Source organism: Typha latifolia, chromosome 8 (genome assembly GCF_019914945.1).
Source record: "Typha latifolia isolate L0001 chromosome 8, TyphaL0001v2, whole genome shotgun sequence".
NCBI classification, from domain to species: domain Eukaryota; kingdom Viridiplantae; phylum Streptophyta; class Magnoliopsida; order Poales; family Typhaceae; genus Typha; species Typha latifolia.
Genome location: NC_133093.1, coordinates 9495344 through 9511288, shown reverse-complemented (window position 1 = coordinate 9511288; position 15945 = coordinate 9495344). Strand labels below are relative to the sequence as shown.

The 15945-nt window shown below is 35.0% G+C and overlaps 3 protein-coding genes across 4 annotated transcripts; 1 reads left to right on the top strand and 2 right to left on the bottom strand.

Moving 5' to 3' along the window:
* Positions 1-86: 86 nt before the first annotated feature.
* On the bottom strand, positions 87-4063 carry LOC140793536 (serine carboxypeptidase-like 34). Of its 2 annotated transcripts, XM_073145058.1 has the most exons (10): positions 3775-4063; positions 2662-2769; positions 2114-2209; positions 1910-2002; positions 1742-1830; positions 1320-1613; positions 1088-1224; positions 884-973; positions 496-601; positions 87-402 (listed from the first exon to the last, which is right to left on the bottom strand). In XM_073145058.1, exons 1-10 carry the CDS (start codon positions 4055-4057, stop codon positions 253-255), a joined length of 1446 nt encoding a protein of 481 aa, XP_073001159.1. In that variant the 5' UTR covers positions 4058-4063; the 3' UTR covers positions 87-252. The 2 variants fall into 2 exon arrangements, with proteins under 2 accessions (XP_073001159.1, XP_073001161.1); XM_073145060.1 differs by lacking the exons at positions 87-402; positions 496-601 and adding an exon at positions 639-726 and having other exon boundaries at positions 3775-4057.
* A 1633-nt stretch (positions 4064-5696) lies between these two features.
* On the bottom strand, positions 5697-9971 carry LOC140793537 (uncharacterized). Its single transcript, XM_073145061.1, has 7 exons — positions 9725-9971; positions 9453-9483; positions 9354-9372; positions 9019-9119; positions 8111-8209; positions 7359-7534; positions 5697-6168 (listed from the first exon to the last, which is right to left on the bottom strand). The coding sequence occupies exons 1-7, from the start codon at positions 9902-9904 to the stop codon at positions 6082-6084; spliced, it is 693 nt and encodes a 230-aa protein (XP_073001162.1). The 5' UTR covers positions 9905-9971; the 3' UTR covers positions 5697-6081.
* Positions 9972-13156: 3185 nt separating this feature from the next.
* On the top strand, positions 13157-15618 carry LOC140793995 (uncharacterized). The gene is made up of 2 exons (XM_073145800.1): positions 13157-13661; positions 14927-15618. Exons 1-2 carry the CDS (start codon positions 13362-13364, stop codon positions 15455-15457), a joined length of 831 nt encoding a protein of 276 aa, XP_073001901.1. The 5' UTR covers positions 13157-13361; the 3' UTR covers positions 15458-15618.
* The last annotated feature ends 327 nt before the right edge of the window (positions 15619-15945 follow it).

Below are 15945 nucleotides of genomic sequence, written 5' to 3'. Positions count from 1 at the left end.
AAATTAGACTTCAACTTTAATATGGTTCACACATCCAAGATTAACTCCTACGATCAAAATATTATATAGGTTGGGAAAAGCAGGGCTTGTAAAGGAATAAGCAAAACTTCAACTCTTAATTTTATTCTTCATATTAATAAGTAGGCTAGAAATCTTCAAATTGAGATCCTTGCTTGCTATAATGTTCTTACTGTATGAATTAACCTTTCGCCAATGTGAATGGTCATCAAACGTGATATGAAGCCAAGTTACTTAGAAAGCAGCAGGAGGCAATTGTTTGTTAGCTAGAAAGTGCTTGACAAGTTGCTGTGCTTGTCGAGGAGCAAACTGAGGGACTTCATGCCCAGCACCACGGATGGTAACAAATGTTAGTCCATCAAATATAATTGTCCATCCACCAACCTTCATTACCATAAGGAAAACATCATGTTAATGTTCATCCAGAGGTGTTGATATAGTAAACATAGTAGACAGTAGTAGGATTTTTATATGTACCTGCTTGTGGTCATACCATGGCCTCCACTCCTGAACTGTTTTCAGGCCAAGCTTGTTTAATGAGTATCTTGTTGATGTCACTGGAATTCTTCCATCGGTGTCGCCGCTGTTTTAGGGCGAAAGGAATTGCGATCTTGGTTAGCCTCATACCATGCTATCAATGTTGCAAGTTTGCTCTTGTTCTGTGATTTTTAGATATTTTTCTTGCACTTTGTTATTGGAGAATAATCTCTGAAGAAGTTTTGGTCACTAGTCACTATTTCTTCTATACTTCCTACCCATACTATGACTTATAATTGGAGAATATCTCAACCTTGGATAGATATCCTCAAAAGTTTAGTATCATTTAATGATACATAAATCAGAATAAGTTTCTTGGAAATTTTACCTGTAAACCCACACTCTGAGGCCTCCGTTAATGAGTTTTCGAATAATAGGGAGTACAGAGAATGGTGCTTCATTCCATTTTATCACATCACTGCATACATTAAGAAGGTATAGAAGATGTAATTTGCCACCATACTTGGGATTCTCGGAAATTTGATGATTAATTTCAGTAATTTTGTTATGAAATAAAAGTAACCAGTTGCACCTGCAGTGGCTCCAACTGTATCCAATCTTTGTAAAATTAGCATGAAGTGCTTCTTGGACATCTTGCCTGTTAAGATACACCTCAGTGTAGTCTGAAACACAAGGATCGTAACCTGCCGGTTTCTGATGCCAACCTTTCTGCATCAATTAACAGATATATACTTCAAAGACCAGCACCAAATAGAAGATTATAGATGCCAAGAGGTGATACGAGAGATAAGAGAGATCCTTACAAATTTGGAGAAGAGCTTAGGAGCAGCACCCTCTATCCAAAAGGACCTTCTTTTGGATGCAGTGGATGTGTTTTTGATACAATCAGGAGTGTACAAGCTATACATGTCAATGATATCATAGACAGCAAAGTATTCATCCAATGCATTGTAGCAGGCATCAGTGACTTCTCCTTCAGTGAAGTTGCAGTTCTTCTGTACATCGTGGTACACCTGATCAGATATTACGGCATGGTCCCAAGCATATTCTATCATTCCAGTCTGATCGGTATCGTCATCCATCAATGCGTTCCCTATCTGGTTAACCATTGAGGCTATTAGCTAAAGACAATAATTTTGAAATATTTGTTGAAGATAGTTAAGATGAAGCACACCAACAAGTGATAATGAATTATTTCAGCTGAAAGTTTGTTGGAGACTATTACCATGAAACCCATGAGATTTATGTAATTCTCCTTGGCAACTTGCTTGTTTGCATCAAATATTTTCTCAGACAGTTGTGGAGCATAATGCCCTATGCAGTAGCAAAAGGTTAATGAGATTGCTTCAAATTTGAATACTAAGCATCAGCTCAGCTGAAACAAACTCTTTACCTGCATAGCTTTCTCCAGTAATGTAGAAGTCATGGGACTTAAACTGCGGAAATCTCTTAAACCAGTTTATAAGAAATGCGTAGGAATCTTCAGCTTTAAATGATAAAAGTAATACAAAAGATAATTAGCATCAGTGTGCTGAACCTTGAGTAGCTAAGATAAATGAAAGTTGGATCTTCGAAATTGCCATACTCCATGACTTACCGGTGATTGTATCGCCAAGTTGAAGCAAATCAGAGCTTGTATTGGTGTATGAGAACCCTACGCCAACAGGTGACTCCAGAAATAGCAAATTAGCCTCTGCAATTGTGAGGAGAAACATAAGGTACATGTTATTCAAAATTTCTTTCATTTATCATTGATTAGTGTTCAGTTCACTCTTATACTATAGATAAGATTCTGGTTCTTCACAGAATATGAATGAATCTTTTGTGCTAAACCAGTCTCTCCAGGATTGTTGTAATCTCTTTGTCAATCCAGCAAAAACTTATTGTGGTCCAAAACAAAATCTTAAACAGGATCCTATCGGCAAGATTTTTTTTTTTTTTTTTTCTAGTATGAGTTCAGATCTGTGAACCCATTTTAATTATCTCAAAAGAATAGGTGAAGGTATGCAAGTCTATTTGATGAAGAAATCCAATGGAATTATGCTGCAGTTTGACTGTTAATGCTTCATAACTACTCTTCCTTTTGTTTTATTCTTTTGATGTGAAGAAGTAAACTAAAAGTTATAATATGATCAGTAGCCTTGCCATTGTTCCAGGAATGGTTGTTAAATTTGAGTTCCGGAACACCCTTTTGAATCAAAAAAGGCCCAAGCTCCTCTGCCTCTCCAAATCCTATAGATGAGCAGCCAGGTCCTGAAATGAAATTATGATCATGTTAGATAAAATCTTACACATTCTTTTCTCCCCCAAAAGGAAGAGGCCAATAAAAGTCAACTACTTGACAAATAAAACTTCATAGATATTCTTCTGTACCTGCATATAAAATGTTATTAAATGAAATCCAATCAATCTCTTTTAAATTTAAGGATTTACTAGGATCAACCAATAGAGCACAGAGCTCAAGAGAGTTGAGTGAGAGAAGTCAACAGTCCAAATAGAAGCTTTGCTTGGAACTTACCCAAGGCATTGTAGATCACATATATAAAGGAATGTGAAACTAGTAGAAGCATAAACTAACCAAGTCAGGCTTTCCCTTAGAAAGAGTACTAGTTGATGGAAAATATTAAGGTAATCCGTCCTTCTCAAAGAGGGACATATATTAATTAATAAAGGGCCCCATGAACCATAATGTATCCAATACTAGTCATGATCAACTCCACCTCATCAAGTGTCAAGAAACCACATTATGTGTCATGAACACCAAGGGGTCTATCTTTTCTAGCTCTAATTACTCTGTATTTGACTAGTTATTTTGTTCAATTAAATATAATATATAGTTCTGCCTCCGATGATATGATAAATAAAAGGATGTGTGGCTTCTCCTGACTACCTTCTTAATTCATCATCTACTCGAAAAACTTAAATATATATATCATGGAAGAAGAATTCTTAAGTAGAATGCAACCTTAGAGCTGTCATCATGGTGTCATCTAGCTTCTGCACGTAAAGAAGATTAAAAGATAGCTTCTTTCTCGAATAGTTATCATACACTCTTTTCTAGCTTGCAACCCATCATATATTGCTTCTAAATAATGTATTTTTCATCAAAAGTATTCTTTTACATGCAAACCAACTTCTATCCCCATAGAAGACATTAACTCTGAATCTTTCAGCACAAAGAATAACAAAAATCGTGCAATTACGGCTAATATTTACCCTTTTTTTGAATCATTTCAATGGTGTTATATAACAATTTACCTCCATTTAGCCATAGGACAAGAGGTTTCTTCTTGACATCATGGGTGGCCTCAAAGAACCAGTAGAAGAGAGCCCTCCCATGGCTCTCATTGACCGTTACGTGCCCCGAGAATTGCCGGAAGTTGACAAGCGGCTGACCGGGTAATCGGACCACGCGGTCCGCCTCTTGTTGCTTTTGGACCTCGAGATCTAACTCAATTGCTAAAATGGAAGAGATGTTAATAGTGAACAAGAGGAGAGCAAGGAGGAGAGAAGAGAAGGTGAGAGATGAGAAAGAGCCCATTTGGTCAGTTGTAAGTGGTTGTATGATAGTTAAGACTTAAAAAGGCTTTGGATGTTTGTGAGGTATTGTATCAGAGGGATTAGGATTAGTACAGATTATACCCTATATTTTGTATTTATTGTAATTCACATCTCTTCTTTGAGAATTTTATAACTTGATCTCTTATTTTTCTCTCTAATTCCTATTTAACATTTCTAAATTAACTTAGACGGTATTAAAAAAATATTATATTATAATATACAAAATAATTTATAAATATAATATAAATTATTCATGTCTTCTTCGTACTCTTTTTCTCTTCCCAAAGAAGAAGAAGAAGAGGAGGAGGAGGGGGAAGGGGCAAGATGAGGAAAGTTGGTGGTGTGGCGGCGACGACGATAGCAAAAATGATGATGGTAGATGAGGTATGCGGAGAATATGATGGAGAAATATAGAAAATGAGAGAAAATAATGAGGTATTTTAGTAATTCGATAGATATTAGTTAGTTAAAAATAACATTAGCACGTTAAATAAAAATTATAAGGGAAAAACGGGTTGAATAATAAAATTCTGAAGTGTGAAACACAAAATAAGTAAAATATAGTGTGTTATTTATAAAAATCTCTATACTACATTGCACTTTTCCATTTAGGCCCCACTTTTATGGGAAGTCGAAAGAAGTTTTAGACTCGATGGACTAAAGAGTAAAAAAATATCTCTAATTCCATGATGCAGGAATTTGGAGGACTTGACTGTCAAAATGGCAGCCTATGATGGACTGCCACGTATTTCTTCAATTGGAATGCTGGTATAACATAAATAGCTTCCGTCAGTATTGTTTGGCAGCTTGTTGTTACATACAGCCAAGTGCCAGGGCCCAGGGGTTGTAAAATGGTCTGCTCCAAAAATATAAATAAAGAACTTCATAAAAAAAAAAAGACATCCTATATTTTACCTTTATTTATTATTCATATTTTATCGCATAAATATTTATTTTTTTATTTTTTATGCAAAAAGAATCTTAATATCCTTGAATAGATTGTCTAAAGTTAAGATAAATAAATAAGGAGTATTTTTTATTTTAAAAGAAATAGGATAATTTCTATTGTATCAATTAAAATGTAATTCAAAGTGTTTTTGAGAAATTAAGTAAGAGTTAAATGATAAATATCAATAGTAAAAATAAAACGTAGAATATTTCTAATACTTTTTCTACATAAATAATACATTGGACAATCAAATAGCTACCAACTACTCAGTCTAAGACCCACCTGAAAGGCATACAAATGAAACAATGATAACTTTTGATTAATAAGCGTAATCCAGAAAAGGAACATTTCTTAATCTTATATCAACTACTGCAGTGAATTAGGTGGTCGCCCCAGCTACTACCAATTTATAGAAATATATAGGCCTGGTTAAGCATCACACTATCCAGGTGGGGCACAGGAAGAGGCAGTTATGTTGCACTATTCTAGGTGGGTATGAAGAAGAACCATTTTGGTTGTGACATGCAACTACTAACTAGAGAGGTCAAAAGAATCCTTGATACTTTTATCTTCTAACAGCATCATCTTATTTTGATATGGCCAACAAATTGGAAAAAGAAAGAAAAAAAAAAAGGCTAACATTTTCTTGATCTGGCTAGAAGCAACAAAATAGAACAATGGTGGTACCATCACATCTGAATCTGTATAAATAACATTTACAGAGTACAAAAAGCTTTGGTCTAGCTCTCAACCATAAAAAGGATAAAAGATATTATGATAATGTGCTACAAATGCCAAAGACGTGATTCCATGCCATCTTTTGGAGCAGGTGAGGGTGAGAAAATATTCCAGAGAAAACAGTTACTAATAATTTTTTTTATCACATTAGGTTGCAATCAGTATGATAGGTCTTCTTAGCTGAAGATATCTTTCCTGTGGTACTTCACAAAGAAAATGCCTTTGAAGTTGTGCTACTAATATCTCGACTAATGAGCTTTAAGTAGAGTTGAAGAGTACTTGAGATTTAAATGTGAAAATGACAGGTGAATAGAACTTCAAGCCCGGCCACTCCATTCTTCACAGAACTCTGCTAAGAAATCTTGCATGAACTTGTGCCTCTTCTCTGCTCTCCTTTTACCAGCCTAAGATTTTCCCAATGAAATATAGAAGTCAGTAAGATTAATTCAAAAAAAAAAAATGACAATAAGTAAAAGAATAAAGAAAAGATTGAGCTAAAGAAGTATGGCCATGATAGTTGGCACATACCATGCTGATGCTACATCGGCACGTGGCATGGGAGGTGGACAACACCCCCAAAAAACCAAGGTAAGCTGTGAATACCTTCTAACAGTGTTCTACGGCTGTAGGAGGTCCCTCAATTCTCCCGTTGCAATCAGAGAAGGTTAGGACATCAAATTGCCCTAATAATCGCCTAAGAAGACAATTCTTCCAAGCAGATCATTATAATTATTAAGACCTAAATAGATATAACTTCTTTAAGTTAGATTAGGCAAATCCTCTTATAAGTTGCGGATCACCAATTAAGACGATACGCTCAGTCGTCTTCTCCAATCAATCAAGGAGATGTGTTCTCCTATCTATGGCATGCGCGAGGAGTCATCTTCTCCATTCGAAGAGGCAGGGACTCTCAATAGAGATAAGCCCCCTCTCTCCCAATATCTCTCGTCCTCTTTTCTTGGCAAGTTTTGCATTGGCATGGTGTGTCAACACGACATGTGCTACGGTATGTGCTGTGTCGATTAGCAGCCGGCATGGCATGGCCGATGGCAAGGGAATCCTTGGAGCTAAGTAATTTCATTGAACTACATCATCAAATTACTTAGTGTAGTTGCGGTGTGTTTGTAAATGGAAGCAGAAAATAGTCGTCAGCCAACTATTGCATGTCACAATTGTGTTCAGAAGTCCTTATAAAACTATGGACTGGCTGAGACCAAAAAAAAATGAATTTATGCATTATAGGATAATATTAGCTTCTGTTCTTTCATAGAGACAAAGTCTCTTACTAAGCTTTCCACAATAAGTGTGCACGACTGTCCAAGTGTATATGATGCATGTGGATCCATTTGTATTAACTGTACATTAAATTGAGGGAATGATTTAACCAAATATTTTCCAAGCACCTCCATTATAAAAATATTTTAGTAGATAGATCAAGTCAACTGCGACAATTCTCCATTATGTATAGGTAAGTGCACATGAAATGTAGAAGATGGTTGAGATTGTTCATTTAAATTTGTTATTATGATGCCAGAAAATATAAAATGCTCCTACAACATTTATGGGAACTCCAATAAATTGGTTGTATCATTACCTTTGTCTTCATCAAATCCTTCAGTTTCAAGAGCTTCTCATGGAAATGATTTATTGTCGTCTGTTTCCCATCTTTATTCATATAATCCTCTTTTGATAAATCCTGCCGTGGTAATATTTCAGGATCATGCAGTACCTGACTTTTGCTTCCACCATAAGTAAAGCACCTCGCAATTCCTGAAGAACAGTAATACAAGAATGGGAGCATCAATTATATATGCAAAATAGCACGCATTATTTGAGTTGCTGTGCAGCGGTTTCCTTTTCCAATTGTTCAAACTGTTGCAGCAGAAGATAATAAAGGGATTGTAAAGAAAGGCCAGCTAAATTAGCAATGTTTTCTAATGGGGATTAAGAGGGTATAGAGACAAAGAGTGTGTGTACCAACTGGGACCCTGAGAATTTGAAAGCAACAGGAAGAAATATAAGTTGGAACGGTAGTCAAACAAGAGTATGTCAAAGATGGGAGGACCTTTCCTTTTTTTCACATTTCTAACTATAAAGGAAAGGATTCCACCACCCCACTGCCCCATCACTCAGGGAAAATATAAAAGAAGGAAAGAATCACTCGATTATTGTTGGAAATAAATTAAAGCACTTGCTTATACCAAGTACAGAATCAGAGAAAGTAAAGTCAACAGAATTGCACCGCAGAGGCTACAAAATGCAAACTAACACGAATATAGATGATGACTCAAGTACAAGACCATAAAAAAATAGATAAAACTTTTTGAACAACTAAACAGAATTTACCAATAGCACCAATTGCATCAAGACGGTCAGCATCTTGTACAATCCTGAATTCAAGGAAGGAATCACTTACTGGTCTCTGTGAAACTTCTTTACTAAACCCTGGAAATAAATTAACAATATTAGACATCACAACTGACAAACATTCTTTAGAATGTATTTTCCGGAAAATTTATTGACACTAAATAATGCCTTGGCCCATCATCACTAAGACATGATATGCACAAATCCACATATATATATATATATATATCTATAAGGACATGCTTTGATATATTTTGATATATGGAAGGACACAAATATTACATGATTAAATTTTCATCTGCTTCTTTGCTTTTAAAGAGTCCCTCTATGCTTCTAAGTTGAGATGTTAAAACAATAAAGGTGAGGCTTGTAAAATAGACAGCAACTCATTGCTCTAAGGTGGTGTGAACCACCTACTCTTTTAACACCTTAAGGTAAGACCAAGAGATCACCTAGACTGAAGAACCGAGGTTATGTAAATCTAATGATACCCATAAAATAATTGGCATTTTGAATTTGCAACAAACTGATTTACATATAAATTGGAAGTTCATATCCTTGAGCTCAAACATAGTAACTCCTATTTGTGAGTTTAATCAACTCTTAAAGCCATGTGGTCATACCAACTATGCATCTATGATGCCAGAAGGCTTAGGCAACAATCACTTAAATGCCTGGTTTATGAGCATTCAAGGGTAATTATAATGTCATCCCTTCATTTATTCTGTTGTTGTTGATCAATTTTATGACTTTTTCCTAACCAGATTAGTCAGTTAACAGTTTTCATAAAAGCAGAGCCAAATTGAGTTATTGGTAGATTAAAAAAAGAACTTGAAAGCTCGAGCTAAAAGAGCAACAGAAGACAAAGTAAAAGAAAAGAAAAATACCCATTTTTTCAATAATTGCCAGTATCTTCTCTATTTTGCTCTCTTCTAACCCCTGCTCCATAAGAAACTTCTCAACAATAGATGTATCCTCAACACAATCCCTATTTATCATGAAATTGCTTTAATAAAGGAGAAAAAATTTCAAATAGGAAGTCATAAAATGAAGCTAAATAGATAAAAGATCCGCAAAAGCACAAACAGATAATCACGATAAACAGCAGAGAACACATTCAGCTATCCAATTTAGTGTTCGAAAATATTAGAAGAACAGAAGTAAAATAAATAAAAAGCATTTAACATCACGCGGTAAGAGAATAACTTGTAATGCTACGCACTTGGTATATTTGTAATCACCTGCAAGAAGCCAAACAAAAGAGATGAATAAATGTCAACACCAAGAACATCCAGACAAGGCAAGCAGTAAACATAATTACCAATGTCATGAAGTAGAGCAGCCAACTCCACCTAGAGAACACATTCAAGATCAAATCTTTAGACCTTCAGATGAAATGGCAATTCATAACCATAAAAAAGAATCCTACTTCTTAAATACTATATTGCAAACTTAGGAAGCAAAACAAGTACAAATGACCTTCCCAAAGGGGCCTAATTCTTAGTACAAGGGTTTGATTTGGGCTACAACCCAATACGAGTTGGCGTTCAAATAGATCAAAATAGAAGAGAACGAATAGATAAAGATACTTACTATCTCCAAATCGCCGTTTGAAGAGGGATCGAGGTCCGAGCACTCTTCTTTGGCGAGGGAGAGCGCGAGGTCGTGGACCCGAAAGGCGTGAGAGGCATCGTGGGAGGCGTCGCGCCGTGCCATCATCTCCACCACAAGCTTCTCCGCGTTCCTCACCATTGGAGATTTCTCCCTCTCCATCTCCACCGCCTCCTCTTCTTCGCGCCGCGATCGACTAACCCCACTTCGTAGTCTCCGAATCCGAAGTGTCCAGTAACGAAACGGTAGTTTAGGAGAAGAAAATTAAAACTAAATTTAACTTAATTCAAATATAAATTTACCGGCAAAATAATTTAAACTTGTCTTTTCCAAATTATTAATAATATTTTAGTTCTAACATCCTCAATTTTTTTTTCAAAATTAATATTTTTTCTTTTTCATATCGTATAAAATATAACAACAACGTCTTTAGATTTTTGTTTGAGAACTTATTATAAGTCCACTCTCGTACAGACTTACAAGCCGCAATAATTGATAAAAATGTCCTTATAGTTTGTATCTAATATTTTGATGTTATTTTAATTAATTGCTATAATCTATAGTTTATATAACTCTACTAATTAAATTATTAAAATATTCTTAAAGAAGGGTGTTAAAACAATTAAAAGAAAATGATGAAAATGTAGAGGGTTATTTAAAAAAAATTAAATACATAAATTGTTCCTGAATTAAAATATTAAAATGATAGGACATATATACCATTGAAAATGTTAAATTAAAGTTTAGGAATATAAATAAATTATGTTTTATGAATGAAATTGTGCTAAGATGACTAAAGACATTCATATTGAATGAGTGTGGATTTGAATATTAACACCATTTGTTTAACTCAAACACCACTAGGTTCTAACTCCCATAATATTCACTAACGTCTTCAAGGATGATAGAAAAGGGTTGCAATAAAGGAGGACCAAGAATATTAGTATAATACCCTGTTTTATATTGTGGTATGAGGCATTTAGCTTTGCATATAAAATATAAGGAAAGCATTTGCATCAATTTCTCTAGTGAAATTATTAATAAATTATTTTATACTACTCTACCTCAGAATTTTAATTCCATTTTCTATACTATTTAAATATTATTTAATAAATTATTGTTTTAAATATATTTTCTTAAAGCATTATTATAGCATTAGAGATAGAAAAGCTCCCCTACATATAACTTATTTTAAATATAAAATAGAAAATAAAAAGAAAAACACCACCAATAGCACTGGCAAGTACGTGTCTCCAAAACTAGCAACAAAGTAAAGGATAGAATCCTACTCGACTAATTTACTCAATATCAAGCATGTGGATGATCAAAGAATTATTTCTGTTGACAATTTACGTAACCAGTGATGCTTACAATGATAAAAAAGAAATAGGAAATGTTTTATAATGAGCAAAGATTTTTGTGAGTAAAATAGTATTATTAATTGTTGATAGCGCTGGTGGTAATAGTTGATAACGTAAGATAATAAATATGGAAGCAAAGAATTAGCCCAAGTTGCTACATGTTGAGAATTATATATAATTCAATATAGATTTAATGACAGCATGTTTGATTTCTTCGGGACTCCAAGCTAACTAACCCACTCGTTAAATCTATTTAATTCGAAAAAAAGACAGCATAATTCTATGATGATAATGAAGTTTAAATAAAATTTAGAGATATTTATCAAAAACACCATATATATTTTGTCTTAGTTATTATTCACATACTACCATATTGACATTTACTATTTGATTTTAATATATTAAAATTACTTAGATTTTTTAAATTCCAATAGATATCTATACAATAATTAATCGTAAGAAAACTAATGTTATGAATTTCTTAGGCATTAAAAGCAAAATCCTTGAATAAGGAAGTGTTAGATAAATTCCCCTAAAATTTATCATACAAATCCCGATATTAAGTAGAAATAAACATATACATTGAATTAGCTTGGTATTTATATAAGTTGCCTCCTAGAGTGTATAAAATATAGGGACGACTAAGATACGTAGAAATGTGCATACCAACTGTATAAATTAAATTCAATTAAATATTCCATCGTATTTTAATTGGCTATCATAGATAGGAGAAGATGCAACAATCTCTCTAGTAAAATAATAGCATATGTACACATTCAAAGTCAAAGTCAACGCCGTGCTATCCTACGTGAGAAGTTTTCAAGTTTTACGTGCAGAATAATACTTGTTTGGAATAAAAAATTCTAAAAAATTCTACTTATGATGTTAAAATAAGATTAATTACATCTGGACGCCTGAACAATAGCTCATTTTCGCATAAGTCCTTTTATTTTATTTTTATGACATCAACTATTTAATTTAACAGAAAATATTAAATGATTATTATACCTTTAATTATTTTTTTTAGTTCCTGTAAAATAATAAAAAAAATTGAGCGTTTGACAATCATACAATATTTTTAATTAAAAAAAATCTTACGATTAACTAAATGATATGTCTATGTATGAGGATCTAGATGCAATTATCCTATCAAAATAAGACCAAGAACAAGATTAGGCTTGGAATGGGTCAAATTTGAATCCAGCGTCCTCAACATGCAAGAAGAGTAGAGAGAAAGCTTCTATCGCAATTTCAACTATGTAGACTATAAAGTAGTCCATATGTTCTCTTATTACTCTCGATCTCTTTGTCTTGGTGAATCTTATGACTATTGAGTATTGAATTAATGCCCTTCTTCTTAAGTCATGACTTTTGCTCATTGAGAAGCTAGCAAGTTGGCAAGAATGGACCACTAATGCCTTTTAATGATTGTTTAAATAGAGCTAAAAATTAGGCTTCTGAGTATTTGACATCTTGTCATGCACATGTTCTCTAACCTTCTAAAATTCTAGTGTTGCCCATGAACGCCGACAGGAGATTAGAGATTTGGTCGAGAAAGGAGAGAAAAAAATTCTTCAAAATTCTTGCGAAGGATTGGAGTAAGAGTAAATAAAATCGCTATATTGGGATCTAGGGTCTTTATGTTTATATAGCAAATTAAAAGTGCTAATTACATAACAATCTTGTTTTCTTTTAGATTGAATCTATAAGATCTTATTAGTTCATAACAGAAATTATAAATTCAATTTCTCAGTAAATATTTAGGGTTTTTTCTTTTAGTGCATATAAAAAGAAAAAATCATTAATAGCAGCCAAATATTACATTTTCTCTCTCTAAAAGTATATTTAACTTTGGTCAACAAGCAAATTATTCAACTTCTAAGTGATGCAAATGCTTTTAAGACACTCATGGTGTACATAAACAGTATATAGCATGGTTAACATATTTGTACTCGTACTAGGGAAAACCGTGTCCGACAAGGAATCATATTTTCCATTTTCGCCCCTCCTTCTATCCATATTTATAAGTCTCAGCAGTTGTTTTGACCCACTCGCTCACCTTTTAGTTACAAGTCGTCGTCTCTCCTCCAACAACTCTCTCTTCTCTCTCTATAATTAATCCCATCTCCATGACAACTAACAAACCCTTCTTCATCTGCGCTATCCCAATTAATTCTTTGCTCTAGAAATCGATATCGAGATGAGTCATCTTCTCTGTTCTTATCCACTCCACTGAGCTTGCTTCGCCTTCGATTTTCATGGCTTCCGACGAGGAGAACCCCGTCTCCGGATCCCGTCACAGCGTCTCGGGTCTCTTCTCGTGCTTCGGCGGATCGCACGTGTCGGATTCGGGCGAGGCGGGACGGAACGGGCGGCCGTTACGTAGGGGATCGGCGTGGTTGTCGTGGTCGAGGTTTCGGCGGAAGAAGAGGACGGTGCCGGTGGAGATCTCCGGGGACGCGACGATGCCGTGCGTGGAGAAGCATGGGGGCGATAAGTTGGAGAACAAGAAGAAGAGATCGATGAAGCGGAATAGCTTGTTCGAGAAGTTTCGCAAGGTAAGTTTTGAAATAGTTATTTAATTTATATATTCTTATTCTATCGACTTTAGAAAATTAGGATAGAATTCGGCACTCGTGAATTTTTTTTTTTTTTTTAATTTTTATAGTAGCTTTAGATAGCGCGGCCACGATTTGAATAGGCGAGGTTCACGTGAGAAGTTAGTTACCGCGATTTAAGAGCGAACTGGGCGAGGGGAGCAATCCTCCACTTATCCCAGAAACACCCTCGATAGCAGCTTATGCTGGAAGCCTGGAATAAAACCACAAATAGTGCGAAGATGGATGCCATAAGATGATAAATCTATCCTGCCTTCATCCGAGTTCTCCAGTCATTAGTAAACCTCTCTATAAGAATTTGTTCAATAAATTTTCTCTTGCTCCATAAATATTTACTCTCTCACAAATGATGTTTATATTTTTTACTTTAAAATATTCAGAAAAATAGGTTTCTATTAGTTTGCGGCTAATGAACCGCATATTTAAAATTCGATTCGCTTTGGTCCCCTGAACCTATTCCTTCAAATAGTTTATAAATTCATATTAGTTAGAGAAATAGACTTAATTTACAAAATATATTTGAAAAAAATATACGAAATAGGTCAGTTACCTTGGAAGCTTCTGCGGGTCCCACAACGTCCGTGCTGAGAAATCTCACTGTCTAATCAGTGGTGGCTAAGCGACCATTATTATGTCCTTTTAGGCTTTAGCCGACCCGGTTCTTATTAGGCACTGGACAGGCTGCAGCTGAGATTGCCGGAATTTACTACATTACCAGATGCTGGAGAATATTTGATTGGTCAAGATTGATTGGCCAACCGGTAGGCCTACGTGGCGCATCAGGGTACATATGATCTATTGAGCTTGGTGTCTACTCATCCCTTGCATCCATTTAATGCGGTGTGTTGATTGAATAGATAAGTTTATACATACATATATATAATAATTAGATGATATATGGGAATATATATTGTTTACGCAATACTTAATTATTAAGAGTACCTGCTAAAGTTCGGTGTGATTTTTCCCGCTCAACTATCATTGTAGCGTCATTACAAACTATATATGCTCAGGTACTTGCTATTAAACGTATATTAGAAGGATTTTTATCATAACTTTTTTTTGATTATTGTGATAAGACTTTAGTGCTACATAAAATAACGCTGATGAATCTTACCAACTACCCTTTCATTATATTATTTATATATCATAACTATTACACATTTACATATCTCTCATTTTATTTTCTTCTTTAATTGAATCAGGAGAAAAGCAAGGGAGGAGGCTGCTCTACTAAACCTCACCACAATCAACTACAAAAGCAACACCATCCAAGACCACCACCACCACCACCACCACCATCATCTCATGCCACTGCCTCCAAGTGCACTGCCGGCAACAAGCCTGCTCCCCTTTACAAGATGCTCGACCCGGCAAGAGCCGGCATTCGCACCCGAACCAGCCACCCCGGCTCGCCGAAGACCGCGCCCCTCAACTCGAGAGAATCTAATGGCAGATCAAAAGATCATCTCAACCCTTTCATGGGCCTCTCCGTGCTAACCTTGGCACTAGCTGTGATGCTTCTCGCTGGAAAGTTTTGCGCTATACTCTTCATGTGTGCATGGTTCTACCTCTCGCCGCTCCTCCTTATGCCGGAGACAGATGCTCGGAATGATAAGGTTAAGAAGGTTGATGGAGTGATAGAAAGGGACGTGGATTCGGATGAGTACAAGAAAATGGTTGTGTTGAAAGGGTTTCTGGAGAGAGACAAGCGAAGAACGTTGCATGCATCTTGACAAGTTTGGAATATTTCTGTACGTGGGAGGAGTTGTTAGGTTTTCTTTTCTTTCTTTCTTTGATTTCTGTATATATATTATATATAAATAGTGCTTGCATAGTGGGTTTGAGCAAAGGAGGAGAGTGATTGCCTAAAAGCAATTTTTTGGGGAGGCCAAACATCTCCTAGATGATTGATAAGTACTATTACAGAAATGTGGCGAATTGTAAATGTGAAAAGAAGAAAAAAAAAAATAGAAGCAGTAAAGAATATTGCCTTAATAAGTAATAAGTTGTTTTAGTTATTTTTTCTTGTTTAAATCAGAGGGAAGAATTAATGATTGAAGTCTGCATCTCTAGTAGAAGTGTTTTCTAGTTTGAATCTCGACTACATGGATTTAAGTGGGACATCGTTAAATTCTCACTTTTTTTATCAGATAATTAATGTCCACATCAGTTTGTTAGTAAATTCTGACAAAGCTTTCAAAGATAGAAAAGAAATCGTTAA

Excerpts from the sequence above, each read along its gene's own strand:
- LOC140793536 (XM_073145058.1), bottom strand. The coding sequence starts at position 4,057 with ATGGGCTCTTTCTCATCTCTCACCTTCTCTTCTCTCCTCCTTGCTCTC. Across the intron at positions 2,003-2,113 it reads ACTTGGCGATACAATCACCG|CTGAAGATTCCTACGCATTT; the intron begins GTAAGTCATGGA and ends TATCATTTAAAG. Across the intron at positions 1,225-1,319 it reads CTAAGCTCTTCTCCAAATTT|AAAGGTTGGCATCAGAAACC; the intron begins GTAAGGATCTCT and ends TAATTGATGCAG.
- LOC140793537 (XM_073145061.1), bottom strand. The coding sequence starts at position 9,904 with ATGGAGAGGGAGAAATCTCCAATGGTGAGGAACGCGGAGAAGCTTGTG. Across the intron at positions 8,210-9,018 it reads GGCAATTATTGAAAAAATGG|GGTTTAGTAAAGAAGTTTCA; the intron begins GTATTTTTCTTT and ends ATTTATTTCCAG. Across the intron at positions 7,535-8,110 it reads TGATGCAATTGGTGCTATTG|GAATTGCGAGGTGCTTTACT; the intron begins GTAAATTCTGTT and ends ACTGTTCTTCAG.
- LOC140793995 (XM_073145800.1), top strand. The coding sequence starts at position 13,362 with ATGGCTTCCGACGAGGAGAACCCCGTCTCCGGATCCCGTCACAGCGTC. Across the intron at positions 13,662-14,926 it reads TGTTCGAGAAGTTTCGCAAG|GAGAAAAGCAAGGGAGGAGG; the intron begins GTAAGTTTTGAA and ends TAATTGAATCAG.